The 14496-nt window shown below is 48.1% G+C and overlaps 1 protein-coding gene across 1 annotated transcript; it reads left to right on the top strand.

The window, feature by feature from the left end:
* Nucleotides 1-5975: 5975 nt before the first annotated feature.
* On the top strand, nt 5976-7412 carry LOC137504819 (general transcription factor II-I repeat domain-containing protein 2-like). Its single transcript, XM_068233410.1, has one exon. The coding sequence runs from the start codon at nt 5976-5978 to the stop codon at nt 7410-7412; it is 1437 nt and encodes a 478-aa protein (XP_068089511.1).
* Nucleotides 7413-14496: the final 7084 nt, after the last annotated feature.

Genomic DNA, 14496 nt, shown 5'->3' with positions numbered 1-14496 from the left:
TTGTCAGCTGACTGAACATATCATGTGATCTGGATGAACTATTGACAGGAGAGGAAAGATGCTGTTGGAGAGACACGCTTGCGAAGTTCACCTTTTGATAAAGATTGTTTTAAAGTATACAAACTCTTTCTGAGACCCCTAATTATTGCAAAAGGCAGATGTGCTGCATTATGTAGTCCATTTCTGGCATTTACTAAAAACAAACATATTTCCTACACTGAATGCCTGGTGCTGGGAAGGAATCCAAAATGTTGATAGCTTGGCACTACTGCAAAGGTTTTCATATTAAAATAGCTCAAGCTTCTAACATTTGCCAAAGATTAACAGAATACTAAAACCACGAGGAAAGAATAGGGGTCCAAAAGTGACCGAAAAGCCCTCCTACTAAAAAAAATCCATGCTTAGTGTGGTTTGCCTTCTTAAAACAGAAGGTATTTGCGATAACGCAGATGTAAGTGTGTAACTGTGGTTACACACTTAGGGCCCATTCACACTAGAGCGTTTTGCCGCGATTTTGGCAAAATGCTCAAACGCTAGCGCTTTTTAAAAGCGCTAGTGTAATAAAACCCTATGGGCCTGTTCTTGGGCAATGTGCGCTAATCGCCGCAAATCGCCCAAAAACGCAAACGTGTCACCTGCACCATTTTCAGGCGATTTCCCAGCTATCGCGATTCAGTGCTATAGAAGCGCTAAATGCGATCGCCAAAAAATCGCCAAATGTGAACGGTGATTTTTTGGCAGTTAACCACCAAAAATCGCCAGAGCAAAACGCTAGCAAAAGCACTAGCGTTTTGCTAACAGCAAGTGTGAATGGGCCCTGAAAGTGGATCCGAGATAAACTTTTACTCATTGCATAATTATGTTCCTTTCATATAGTTTATAGGGCATTCCCCAAGCCAAATACTTTTTTGTTTTTGTTTTAAAGAGGAGCTGTTAGGTATAAGGTCTCAGAGAAAAAAAACACATATATCACCTACGCACCGTAATCTGTCTTGCACAAAAATAATAGCAATGCTCTAACTGAGACTGCAAAGGGCTGAAAAGCCTCTTAAAGCGGATCTGAACTCAGAACTTCCTCTCTGCTTTAAAAATTACGCAACAGCATAATAACCTTTAAAGAAAAACATTTCTTTGTTACAGCTGGTACAAATCCTACAATAAATTTGCAGTGTATCTACTTCCTGCTTTCATGGAAGCAGACATATTGTTAACATTCTGTGCTTTCAAATGAGTTTATCTGGTGACACTGCTGAGAGATCAAATTACAACTTGTGATTAGACACATATGAGGGGGAATTAGGCAAAACTCTCTAAATACATACAAAGGTGCATTTCTCTAGGTTTTCCTTCCGCCCTGAGCAAGAGTTCAGGTCTACTTTAATCACTTCCATACCAGCAGTTTCTACCCCCTTAAGGATCAGAGACTATGGCAGCGGTGGCGAATCTATGGCACGCGTGCCAGAGGCGGCACGCAGAGCCATCTCTGTTGGCACGCGTGCTGCGTCCCATCGACACCGCTGACTATGGCTGGTGACTGCACGCCTGGAGCTGGGGTTGGAGCGGGAGGCTCAGTTTGCGGTGGCGCCCAGAATGGGAGCAGTGCCAGGGGGGGGGGGCAACTTCTTCTTTGTTCTCCTTGGGCCCCCTCCTGTCACCATGCTCCTCCATAGCGCTACCGCTGCGGGTGAAAAAGTTTCACACTCACCTTCCTTGGCTCCGGGCTCCATCAGACACTGTCTCCTTTGCATTGCTGTTCACACTACTTCCTGATTCCGTGTGAGCGGAAGTGCAGAGGAGACATCGTAAACCTGCAGCTGTAACATCTGATGGAGCCCGGAGCCAGGGAAAGTGAGTGTGAAGCTGTTTATAATGCAGCGGCAGCACTATGGAGGATCAGGGTGACCCCGATGTGCGTCTTCCACCCCACAGCAGCCACCAGCAGCAGCCCGTGGAAGCCACCCACCCCACAGCATCAGCCCCCCCCCCTTGGAGATACCTTCCCTCCCACCCCAAAACAGCAGCCTCCCCTTGGAGATACCTTCCCTCCCTCCCACCCCACAACAGCAGCCCCCCTTGGAGATACCCTCCCTCCTACCTACTCCACAGCAGCAGTCCCCCTTTGGAGATATCCTATCCCACCCCACAGCAGCAGCAGCTGCCCCTTGAAGTTACCCACCCACCCACCCATCCCACAGCAGCCCCTTGAAGTTACCCTCCCACCCACTCCACATCGGCAGCAGCCCCTGGAAGTTACCCTCCCACCCACCCCACATCGGCAGCAGCCCCTGGAAGTTACCCTCCCACCCACCCCACATCGGCAGCAGCCCCTGGAAGTTACCCTCCCACACACCCCACATCGGCAGCAGCCCCTTGTAGTTACCCTCCCACCTCACAGCAGCCCTTTGGAGTTACCCTCCCACACCACAGCAGCCCCTTGAAGTTACCCACCCACCCATCCCACAGCAGCCCCTTGAAGTTACCCTCCCGCCCACCCCACATCGGCAGCAGCCCCTTGTAGTTACCCTCCCACCTTACAGAAGCCCCTTAAAGTTACCCACCACACAGCAGCCTCTTGGAGTTACCCTCTCACCCACCCACCCGACAGCAGCCCCTTGGAGTTACCCTCCCACCCCACAGCAGCCCCTTGGAGTTACTATTCCCCCCCACAGCAGCCCCTTGGAGTTACTATTCCCCCCACCCACCCCACAGCAGCCCCTTGAAGTTACCATTCCTCCCCCCCCCACCCACCCACCCAACAGCAGCCACTTGGAGTTACCATTCCCACCCACCCCACAGCAGCCCCTTGGAGTTACCCTAGCACAGCAGCCCCTTGGAGTTACCCGCCCACCCCACAACAGACCATGTAGCCACCCTCCCCACATCAGAGCATGTAAATACAGTAGCCCATGGAGCCCCCCACAGCAGTCACCCACCCCAATCTGTCGCCCAATATGTCATTAACTGTCGGGGGGGGGGGGGGGTAGGTGGCACTTTGCGATAGACAAACATTTTTTGGGCCGCAGTTTGGGCACCCAGTCCCCAAAAGGTTTGCCATCACTGGACTATGGTAAGACGCTGCCTCGCGACGAATCGCCGCACATACCCCCCGCTCTCGCCGGTCACGACACTGCCCCGTCAGGCTCCTCTCTCTGCCGTCTCTCTGACGGCAGAGTGCTGACAGCTGGACAGGAGCCGCTTTCATTGGCTCCTGACACTGTCTTTCAATGGGAGCCAATGTGATTGGTTCTCCGTGACCACGCGGTCAGGAGCCAATGAAGGCTCCTGAACTGTTTAAAGAGTTCTGTCGTCTCATAGACGGCAGAGCAAGCGAATTGCGGCGGATGCAGAGCGGCGAGATTGGCAGTAACGGTGGGGACACGCTATTCATTGCGACATTTAATGTACGTTCAGTCAGAGCCGCAGCACCCCCTGCTGGACGTAGATTCGTACTGCATCGGTCCGGAACCGGTTAAAGCGGATCCGAGATGAACAACTAGCTCTAACAAGCAAGTAACTTTACTTGTCTATATATCTTATCTAAAGTTTACATAGCAAATATAGCTGCAAACAGCTTGAACAGTTTATGATTATTTATTCCTGTGATACAATGAGGGCAGCCATGTTCTGTTTGTCACATTACACAAACAAGCTGATAGTATCTCCAGCCCTCAGGCTCCCCTCTTCTGCCTCTGAAATCTCTGGCTAGTAACCTCCTCCTTCCCAGACTGAGCTCCCATAAGCCCTTGCTACAGTGCCAAGGCTCTCAGGAAAAGCTGTGGGCGAGGCTTGTTTAGTTTATAGCGAATTAGAGTATTAACTACTAACCGACCGCGCCACGCTGATGGGCGTGGCCGCACCGGCAGTGGCTCTGTTTTGCAGGAGATCACGCGCAGGCTGCACGCATCTCCTGCTTGGTGGGCGGAGCGGAGCCTTCAGTCTCCGAGCAGCGATCGCCGCTCGGGAGACTGTTAGACGACGAAATCGCCGTCTAATTACCTGTGCAGCGCTGTACTGGGGACAGCCGTGTGACACGGCTGTCCCATCCAGGGGATCAGAGGTGATCGGCTGTCATAGGCTACAGCCTATGACAGCTGATTGTGGGGATTGGCTGGCGGGTGGAGGGAGGAATATATTAACACACAAAAAACAGGACATTTTAATTAAATAAAAAACACTTAACAATAAACAAACAACCAAGCATTTGGGGGGGCAGTCTGACCTCTCAAACAGAGAGCTCTGTTGGTGGGGAGAAAAGGGAGGGGGATCACTTGTGTGCAGTGTTGTGCGGCCCTGCAGCTTGGCCTTAAAGCTGCAGTGGCCTATTTTACAAAAAAAGGCCTGGTCTTTAGGGAGGTTTAACACTGTGGTCCTCAAGTGGTTAAAAAAAAAAGTATTTGGCTTGAGGAATGCCCTATAAACTATATGAAAGGAACACAATTATGCAAGAAATAAAAGTTTATCTCGGATCCACTTTAAGGCTACTTGCACACCAAGACGTTGCGTTAGGTGCCACGTTAAGGTCGCATAACGTGCACCTAACACAACGTATGGTGCTGCAAGATAGGACGGTAGAGTGAGCCGCGTTAGGCGGCTCTATCCCTATAAGGTCTCCCAGAGTGGCGCTGATTGGCCGGCGGGACCACGTGATGCGGAGCGAGACACTCCGCATCACGTGGTCCCGCCGGCCAATCAGCTGCCGCCAGTGCAGTGAATATTAAGTAGCCATGTGCGCGGCTACTGTAGCTGGCTCTCCCCGCCTCCTCTCTGCCCCCCACTGAGCATGTGCAAACAGTCTAACGCGGCTATAGCCGCTCTAACGCCGTAGCATGCTGCACTTTCGGGAGAACGTGCAGCGTTACATGTAACGCAGGCATGTCCAAAGTCCGGCCCGCGGGCCATTCGCGGCCCGCCGGGCAGTTAGATGTGGCCCTTTGGACAGCCATCACTGCTTTAGGCAATGCGGCCCGTCCGCCGCTATTCTGGCCGCATCATTGGCCGCATTCTGGCCACATCATTGGCCGCATTCTGGCCGCGTTCTGGCCGCATCATTGGCCGCGTTCTGGCCGCATCATTGGCCGCATTCTGGCCGCATCATTGGCCGCGTTCTGGCCGCATCATTGGCCGCGTTCTGGCCGCATCATGGGCCGCATCAGCGTGGTGTGGGGCGTGGCGGTGTGACGCGGCTGAGCTGAGTGGAGGGGCGGGTGACGGCGGCGAGGGTATACACACCCCCTTCTCACAGAGCACAGCTGGAGGGGCGGGCACAGGGGCGGGCACAGGCGAGGGTTACAGACAGAGAAGTCACAGAGGCGTGTGATGTCATATGCCGGCGCCTGTGACACAGTGGACGGACTGCCAGCACTGAGAGCCTCAAGGAGCCTCAAAGGTCAAAGGAAAGGAGAAAGGAGGGGGTCAGGAGTACTGCAGAGTGACGTGAGCTGAGACAGGAGCCAGAGAGACAGCAATTTAATGTGCTTGGATATCGGGAGCTGGACAGGGGTAGGCCTAGTTGTGAAAGCAAGTAATACTTAAACCTGCCAAGTTCAAACACTGCATCCTTCACCCTCCCCCTTCTGTCCAATTTAAAAAATGGCTACTACAAGTAAGAAAAGGAAAGTTGACAGTGAGGGCCGCCGTTTCCAGGAAAGGTGGAAAGTGGATTTTTATTCACAGAAATAAGGAATAACTGTGTTTGTCTGATATGTCAAGAGACTGTGGCCGTTTATAAAGAATTTAATATCAAAAGACACTACCAGACAAAGCATAGCAGCACATATGACAAACTAACAGGGCGTGACCGCAGCGAAAAGTTAAAGCAACTTGAAGCAGTTTTAACGTCACAACAGCGATTTTTCACAAGAGCCCGTGAGTCAAATGAAAATGCCACAAGGGCAAGCTATGATGTGGCATTGTTAATTGCTAAAAATAGCAAGTCTTTTACTGAGGGTGATTTTATTAAAGAGTGCGTTATGAAAATGGTTGAAAATATCTGTCCTGAGAAAAAGCAAGAGTTTGCCAATATATGCCTGGCTCGTAACACTGTAGCACGCAGAATTGAAGACATATCATCAGATATTAAGAGACAGTTGATGTCCAAAGGAGAGGTTTTTGACTTCTTTTCAATAGCCTGTGATGAAAGCACAGACCTATCTGACACAGCTCAGTTGCTGATTTTTTTGAGAGGGGTGGACGATGAAATAAATGTGACTGAAGAGCTACTTGACCTCCAGAGCCTTAAGGACCAAACTAGAGGAAAAGATTTATTTGTTGCTGTTAGTTCTGTAATAGATGACATGAAACTGCCCTGGAACAAAGTTTCTGGGATTATTACTGATGGGGCACCTGCTATGGCTGGTGAACGAAGTGGCTTATCAACCCTAATCTGTAACAAGGTTATTGAAGAAGGAGGTGAAGCTATTAAACTCCATTGTATCATTCATCAACAAGTTCTCTGTGCTAAATATCTCAAATATGATCATGTTATGAAACCGGTTGTAAAGACTATTAATTTTATTCGTGCTAAAGCTCTGTACCACCGTCAGTTCAAACAGTTTCTACTGGACATCCATGCTGAATATGAAGATGTTTTATATCACAACGATGTTAGATGGCTCAGTCGCGGGTCTGCGCTGCAGCGTTTTAACTCTCTCAGAAAGGAAATAAAAGAATTCTTGGAAACAAAGGGACAACCGATGCGAGAACTATCTGATCCTATTTGGCTGGCTGATTTGGGGTTTCTAGTTGACATAACAAGTCATCTGAATGTACTAAACACGAGTCTTCAGGGAAAAGATGCAGCGGTGAACCAGCTTTATTCACACCTTAAGGCATTTGGAAGAAAGCTGCAACTTTTCCAAAGGCATTTGTCACAAACACAGGCCAATACCATACATTTCCCAGCATTGCAGGAAATAATGAACAGTTTTTCACAGGACAATATCAGTGTGCAAATGAGCAGGTATGCAGCAGACATCGCATCTCTGGCTGAAGAGTTTAAACGGCGCTTTCAAGATTTTGCAGCTATTGAAAAGGAGATCAGCCTTTTCTCCTCTCCATTCTCTGTTGACCCAGATGATGCTCCAGAACAGCTGCAGCTTGAGCTCATTGAGCTGCAATGTGACAGCGAGTTACGCAGTCGTTACCAACAACTCTCTCTTGTGAACTTTTACCGCCAACTGGATAAGGGCAGGTTTCAGGAGATTCGAACACAGGCTAAGAAAATGCTGAGCTTGTTTGGCTCAACATATTTGTGTGAGAAGACATTCTCTGCCATGAACTTCAACAAGAATCGTGTGAGGACAAGACTACGTGACTCTCATCTGCGTGACATTTTGCGCATCAAAACCACTGCCTTTGTACCGGACCAAGACTGTTTGCTGGAGCACAGATCTCAGTTTCACCCTTCCCATTAGTGCAGGTAAGTTTTGTTTTTTTTTTTTAATTTATTTCAAATACATTTTGAAAACTCAGCTTTTATGCAAAATAATTCATTTGCATTTAATTGTAATTGTTCAAAGAATGTTCGGAAAAATGTTCGGCCCTCCGGCATGTTCACTTCATCCAAGCTGGCCCTCTTTGAAAAAAGTTTGGACACCTCTGATGTAACGCAACGTGGGCTGTGTGAACAGCCCACTTGTGTTACATTGCTGTGCGTTGGGGGAGCGTTACAGGCGCACTAACGTGCGCCTGTAACGTCCCTGTGTGTAAGCAGCCTAAAGGCACAACTGTGCGCATTACAGCTGAAACAGGTGCTGAAACCTAACAGAACTCTCCTGACTACAACTTATTAAAAGGGACCTCACCTTTCACTGTTTAAGAGAGACATTAATTCCACACTTTGCAATGCATGTTAGGAGGGACGCCTCTGCACAAAGTTCACTAAAATTAGCGCCGCATAACAGCGGGAGTTATCAGATGTTATGTGCACTATAAAACGTAAGTGCCTTAGTTAGTATCCTTGCGTGCTATCGACAGCATAGCATGCTTAATCGGGGAGCGGGCACTCTGCGCACACTATGCTGCTGAATTGCAGCATAGCGAACGCTAATAACTAACGCGGCTCCACTCCCCCCGCCCTCATCACCAGCTGGTCCAGTCAAATTAAAGGACCTGATCCCCGCACTCTGATTGGCCCAATAGGCTGTGTGTCATTTGACAGACAGCCTTTTGGGTCAATCAGAGTGCGGGATCACTGGTGATGAGGGCGGGAGGAGAGGAGCCGCGTTAGTTATTAGCGCAAAGTTAATCTTTCTGAAAGTTAACCTTTGGTACTGTAGTGCTATTTTTACTGCTTCCTGCAACTTGCCTGTGATGTCTCCATCTCTCTTAACTTTCACATGGCTGATGACTCTCTCTGCGTGTTTGTCTCATGATCTTTATTTGTACCTCTCATTCCCTGTACATGTAATGGTCTCTATGTGTTTATTACAAGCTAAACTTAACCCTACTCTCTCATATAACAAACCCACCCCCCACCCCGCACACACACACACACACACACCTAACCTTAACTACCCCCCCCCCCCCCAAATGTCTAACCTTAAAATAAAAAAACATCTTCATGATGCCTAATATTAACCCTTACCTTGCTTACCTTGCCACAATTCCGTCACAAAAACAAAAACAATTTGGGTGCCGCCATAGGTGCTCATAATTATATTGGTTATAGAATGAAATTTGTGCACAGGAGGCTGCCCACTGTGCAAACTGTGGCTACAAATAGCAGGCACTCAACTTTCCATCTGTAACTGATAATTAATATGGGTGGGTATGGCAGTGCACAAACTTCTGCACCAGCCCCTAATTTCCCTGCTTCGGGGAAGGGGGGGGCATCCAAATGTTTTGCAGGGGGGGGCCAGAGATTTCTAGTACCATATTTATTTCCTGTTAAACAATACCTATTGCCTGGCAAGCCCTGCTGGTCTATTTGGCTGCAGTAGTGTTTGAAAAAACACCAGAAACAAGCATGCAGCGAATCTGGCCAGATCTGACAATAATGTCTGAAATACCTGATCTACTGCATGTCTATGGCTAAAAGTATTAAAGGCAGAGGGTCAGCAGAATGGCCAGGCCTGGTATTGCATAACAAGAAATAAATATGGCAACCTCCATATTCTTCTTCGTACAGTTCAGTTGTCCTTTAAAGGGTACCAAAGACCAAATGAATATGAGAAAAGGGGGGGAGCAGGCATGTATGGTGAGCTGCCCTGATGCTCACCGCTTCCCCCATTCTCCAATCTGCCCCTCGGCACCCTCCTTCTGGACGGCTGGGTTGGGCATCACTGCGCCTGTGCTGGCCTGGCTGTGCTACAGCATTCATGAACGCGTGCCATACTACAGCGATCGCAGACCGGAGTGCTGTGTGCATGGCATCACAATGACATCATGCATCTGTGCAGAGCGCTCCCGGCTGTAGTCACGCGCTGTAGGACACGCGCAGCAGAGCCGGTGCAGGTGCAGCGATGCCAGACCCGACTGTCCAGAAGGAGGGTGCCTGGGGGCATTTAGGAAAATTGGAGGGGCAGATTAGAGAACAGGGAGAGCGGTGAGCATCAGGACAGTTCACCATACATGCCTGCTCCCCCCGTTTCTCATATTCATTTGGGCTCTGGTATCCTTTAACCATTTATGCCTGAGCGGATGTGAACCTCACGTCCGCAGCGGCAGCTGCCACAGCTGCAGGGACATGCTAGTCATGTCCCTGCAGTTTGGTGGGGGGGTTACACGCGATCGTGATGCTGCTGGTAGCAGGGGGGATTGGCTGCAGGGGACAAAAGTCCCCTGTGCCAATCCATACATGTCTGCCGAGAATAAACACTGTTTTTGTTCAAAAACAGTGTTTATTCTTAAATAGACCAGTCGCGCTTCCTTCCACCACCGATTTCCGCCGCTTTCCACCACCGATTGTTAGATTTATGAATGGGAACAAAGTTCCCATTCATTAATCTCCCCGCCGGTACTGTGATCGCAGGTTTACATTGAAGCCTGCATCACTTCCGCAGTTACAATGTAGCAACACATTGTTTCAAGTATGCAATACAGGGATTTGCTCAGCGGGGACATCTTGTGACCAAATACTAAAATTACACCTACCGACTTTAGGGAATAAAAAAAAATTAATATGTATGCCAAGAGGGCATATTATTATAAATGTATGGGCTAAAAATTAGCGATGGATGTAAAACTGAGAAAATGTACCTTTATTTCCAAATAAAATATTGTCACATACATTACACTAGGGATATAATTGTATTGTTGCAATAACTGGGAGAAATGGACAAATAAAATTTGTGGATTTGAATTACGGTAGCATGTGGTATTTTAAAACTAAAATGACCAAAAACTGCAAAATAATGATTTTTTTCCATTTGTTTCTTAATTATGCCCGTTAAAATGCATTTAGAATAAAATAATTCCTAACATAATGTACTACCCAAAGAAAGGCTAATTGGTGGCGGAAAAAACAAGGTATAGATCATTTCTTTGTGATAAATAGTGATAAAGTTATTGGTGAATGAATGGGTGGAGCGCTTAAATGGTTAAAGGACAAATGAGGTGACATGAGATAGACTGTACTTTATAGAGAATTTATGTGTGCATCAAACCAAGTAACACCTGACAAATCTGGCTTTACAAATTTGGCCTAATTGGCTACTCATGAGACATAGCTCATGCAAATATGCATTTGCTTTCACATGCCAAAGTTTGCAGGGTTAAAACCAATACCGCAAAGCGGTTGCCCTGCGGGAATTAGTTCATGCTACATTAGCACTCCCCGTGGCGCTCCTGAATAGTGGCATGCGAAAGCAAATGCATATTTGCATGAGCTATGTCTCGTGAATAGCCAATTAGGCCAAATTTGCAAAGCCAGATTTGTCAGGTGTTACTTTGTTTGATGCAAACATAAATTCTCTATAAAGTGTAGTGTTTCATTTCTATCCCCCTTTGGAGGCGGGTGGGGGATGGATTGTTCTAGGAGGTGAGAGCCCTGGAGCGAGCTGTCTGCACCTGCCCTCCCCCCCTTGGAGTGTTGTGTGAAAGCCAGCTCTGAGCTCCAAAGCTTGGGGTGGCCCATGCTTCACTCCTTTCTCATGTGTTCGCTCCCAAGTCGCGCTCATGTAGCAGAACGCAATGGACGTTAAGGTAAGTGCCTGTTTTAAATTTTGGGAGGCAGGTGCAGGCTGCTCTTCCCGGTGCTGGCCACGCTTGCACCTCCCGTCCTCCCCCTCCTGGATGCCGCTGTGGTTTCCAGGCAGTGAGAGAGCTTGGTTGTATGGGGGCATTGGTAAGCCTCCCCGTGGGGCTCCTGGATAGTGCTAATGTAGCATGAACTAATTCCAGCAGGGCAGCCAACCGCTTTGCGGTATTGGTTTTAACCCTACAAACTTTGGCATGCGAAAGCAAATGCATATTTGCATGAGCTATGTCTCGTGAGTAGCCCATTAGGCCAAATTTGCAAAGCCAGATTTGTCAGGTGTTACTTGGTTTGATGCACACATAAATTCTGTATAAAGTGTAATGAGATAGACTGTATGTACAGTGCCAAGCACACAAATAACTGGGCTGTGTTCCTTTTTTTCTTATGTCTGCCTGAAAGAGTTGGTATGCAAGTGACAGGTTCTGTCTGGGTCGGACTGGGTCAGACTATAACATAACCCTCACTGATAAGAAATTACAGCCATAAAACACTTTCCCGTTAATAAATGGCTTCTGAGAGCAGGAAAGAGATAAAAAGGGTCAATATTTTATAGATTGGAGCTCTGACATACTTCAATCAAGGTGTAATAGAGCAGAGACAATGAAATAGTAAAAACCTAAAAGCTAGATTTAAATATAAAATAAAACTGTGGGATATCTTGTTCTAAACTGTGGGATAAAGGTAGCCATACACTGGTCGATTTGCCATCAGATTCGACCAACAGATAGATCCCTCTCTGATCGAATCTGATCAAAGAGGGACCGTATGGCTGCCTTTACTGCAAACAGATTGTGAATCGATTGCAGCATGAACCCAATCACAATCTGTGAAGCTGCCGCCGCTGCCGCCCGCCTGACCGCCAGCTATGCATTACCTGATCTGGCCGGCGCGACTCCACCCGGTCTCCGCTGTCTTCTTCTCAGCGCTGGTCTCCGGTCCGGCTGGCTTGCTTCACTGAACTTCCTGTCCAGGGGAAGTTTAAACAGTAGTTACAGTAGTTACACCAATTGCAACCATAACGGTAGACAACACCCCAATAACCTCAACCACTAAGGCCCGCTGCTTGGGGGTTATATTTGACTCAGAGCTCTCCTTTAAACCTCACATTGCCTCTTTAACCACCACCTGCTATTTCCAGCTCAAAAATATATTCCGTATCCGTCCCTTCCTCACACAAGAGGCCACCAAAATGCTTGTTCATGCCTTAATCATCTCCCGCCTAGACTACTGCAACACCCTGCTCTGTGGCCTACCAAAAAACAGGCTAGCTCCTCTCCAATCCCTTCTAAATGCAGCGGCCCGCCTCATTCACCTTTCCACACGCTCTTCCGATGCAGCCCCACTGTGCCGTTCTCTCCACTGGTTACCCATTACCCAGAGGATCCAGTTCAAACTCCTGACTCTAACATACAAAGCCCTCCACGAGTTGTCTCCTCCATACATCTCCTCACTAATCTCAAGATATTGTCCCTTCCGCAACCTTCGCTCCTCCCAAGAAATTCTCCTGGCCTCTAAGCTGATCACCTCCTCTCATGCTCGCATCCAGGACTTTACACGAGCATCAGCCCTTATCTGGAACTCTCTTCCACAGCCTGTACGTCATGCTCCAAACCTGGACATCTTCAAACGCACTCTTAAAACACACCTTTTCAGACAAGCTTATAACATTCTATAGCCCTTTATTTACTTATTTGTCACAATGTAATCATAGGCAAAGAATCACTGCCTCATCCATCCTCCACCCCCTTACCTAGTGTGTCCCCCACTACCCATTAGATTGTAAGCTCGCAAGGGCAGGGTCATCCTCCTAATGTTTACTGTTTTTGTAACAATATTTGTGCTGCTTGGAACTCTGCTGTATATTTGTTAGTTGTATCTATGTTCCCCTTGTCGTCTTATTGTGCTTTGTAAAGCGCTGCGGAATATGTTGGCGCTATATAAATAAAAAATAATAATAATAATAATAACAGTAGAGCACGCTCTACTGTTTAAACTTCCTGCCGGGACAGAAAGTTCAAGGAGGCTGCAGCCCTGGAGCCCGAAGCGGAGAAGAAGACAGTGGAGACCGGGGGAGTCGCCCCGGCTGGAACAGGTAATTTATCTCCGCTGTATTTCGTCGGGGCCAGAGCCGGCCTTTGGGGGTGGCAAGTGGGGCAATCGCCCCAGGCCCTGCGCCTGAGGCCCCGCACCCTCTGCAGTGCTGGGGAGAGCGGGCATAGTTGTTAAAACTCATGTGTCTTCACCGATGCTCACAGCCACCATCTATTTCCTCTCCCAGCATCTGTGTATTGGTAACAGCGCCCCCTGGGATGACGTGACTGCATGTCACCACAGGGGGGCACTGTTACCAATACACAGATGCTGGGAGAGGAACTAGATGGTAGCTGTGAGCATCGGTGAAGACACGTGAGTTTTAACAACTATGCCTGCTCTCCCCAGCACTGCAGCCACCTTATCTAACCTGTACTGCGGGGCACTTACCTATCTAATCTATACTGCAGGGCTTCTACCTATATAATCTATACTGCCGGGCACCTACCTATCTAACCTATACTGCAGCCTGGCACCTATATAATCTATACTGCGGGGCACCAACCTATCTAACCTATACTCCAGGCTGGCACCTATCTAATCTATACTGCAGGCACCTATCTAACCTATGCTGCAGGTTGGCACCTATCTAATCTATACTGCGGGGCACCTACTTAATCTATACTGCAGGCACCTATCTAACCTATACTGCAGGCTGGCACCTATTTAATCTATACTGCAGGCACCTATCTAATCTATACTGCAGGCTGGCACCTATCTAATCTATACTGCAGGCTGGCACCTATCTAACCTATACTGCAGGCACCTATCTAACATATACTGCAGGCTGGCACCTATCTAATCTATACTGCAGGCACCTATCTAACCTATACTGCAGCCACCTTCCTATCTAATCTATACTGCAGGCACCTACCTATCTAATCTATACTGCAGCCACCTTCCTATCTAATCTATACTGCAGGCTTGCCCCTATCTAATCTATACTGCAGGCTGGCACCTATCTAATCTATACTGCAGGCTGGCACCTATCTAATCTATACTGCAGGCTGGCACATACTGCAGGCAACTGAGCGCGCCCAGACTGGTGCTGCTGCTCTCTAAGGCTGCTCCAGACATTACATCTCATTTCTGCTACTTTAAACCTCTTAATGGAAAGACTGGACCGAAATTTCAGTGGATTCTAATGTAGCACTTCTCCAGCAACACCTATAACCTTTCAGAACACCTGGATTACTTGGGATGGCAAA

This window comes from Hyperolius riggenbachi, chromosome 4 (genome assembly GCF_040937935.1).
Source record: "Hyperolius riggenbachi isolate aHypRig1 chromosome 4, aHypRig1.pri, whole genome shotgun sequence".
Taxonomy (NCBI): domain Eukaryota; kingdom Metazoa; phylum Chordata; class Amphibia; order Anura; family Hyperoliidae; genus Hyperolius; species Hyperolius riggenbachi.
Note: the sequence above shows the minus strand (reverse complement) of the source record. Positions and strands in the feature narration are given on the sequence as shown.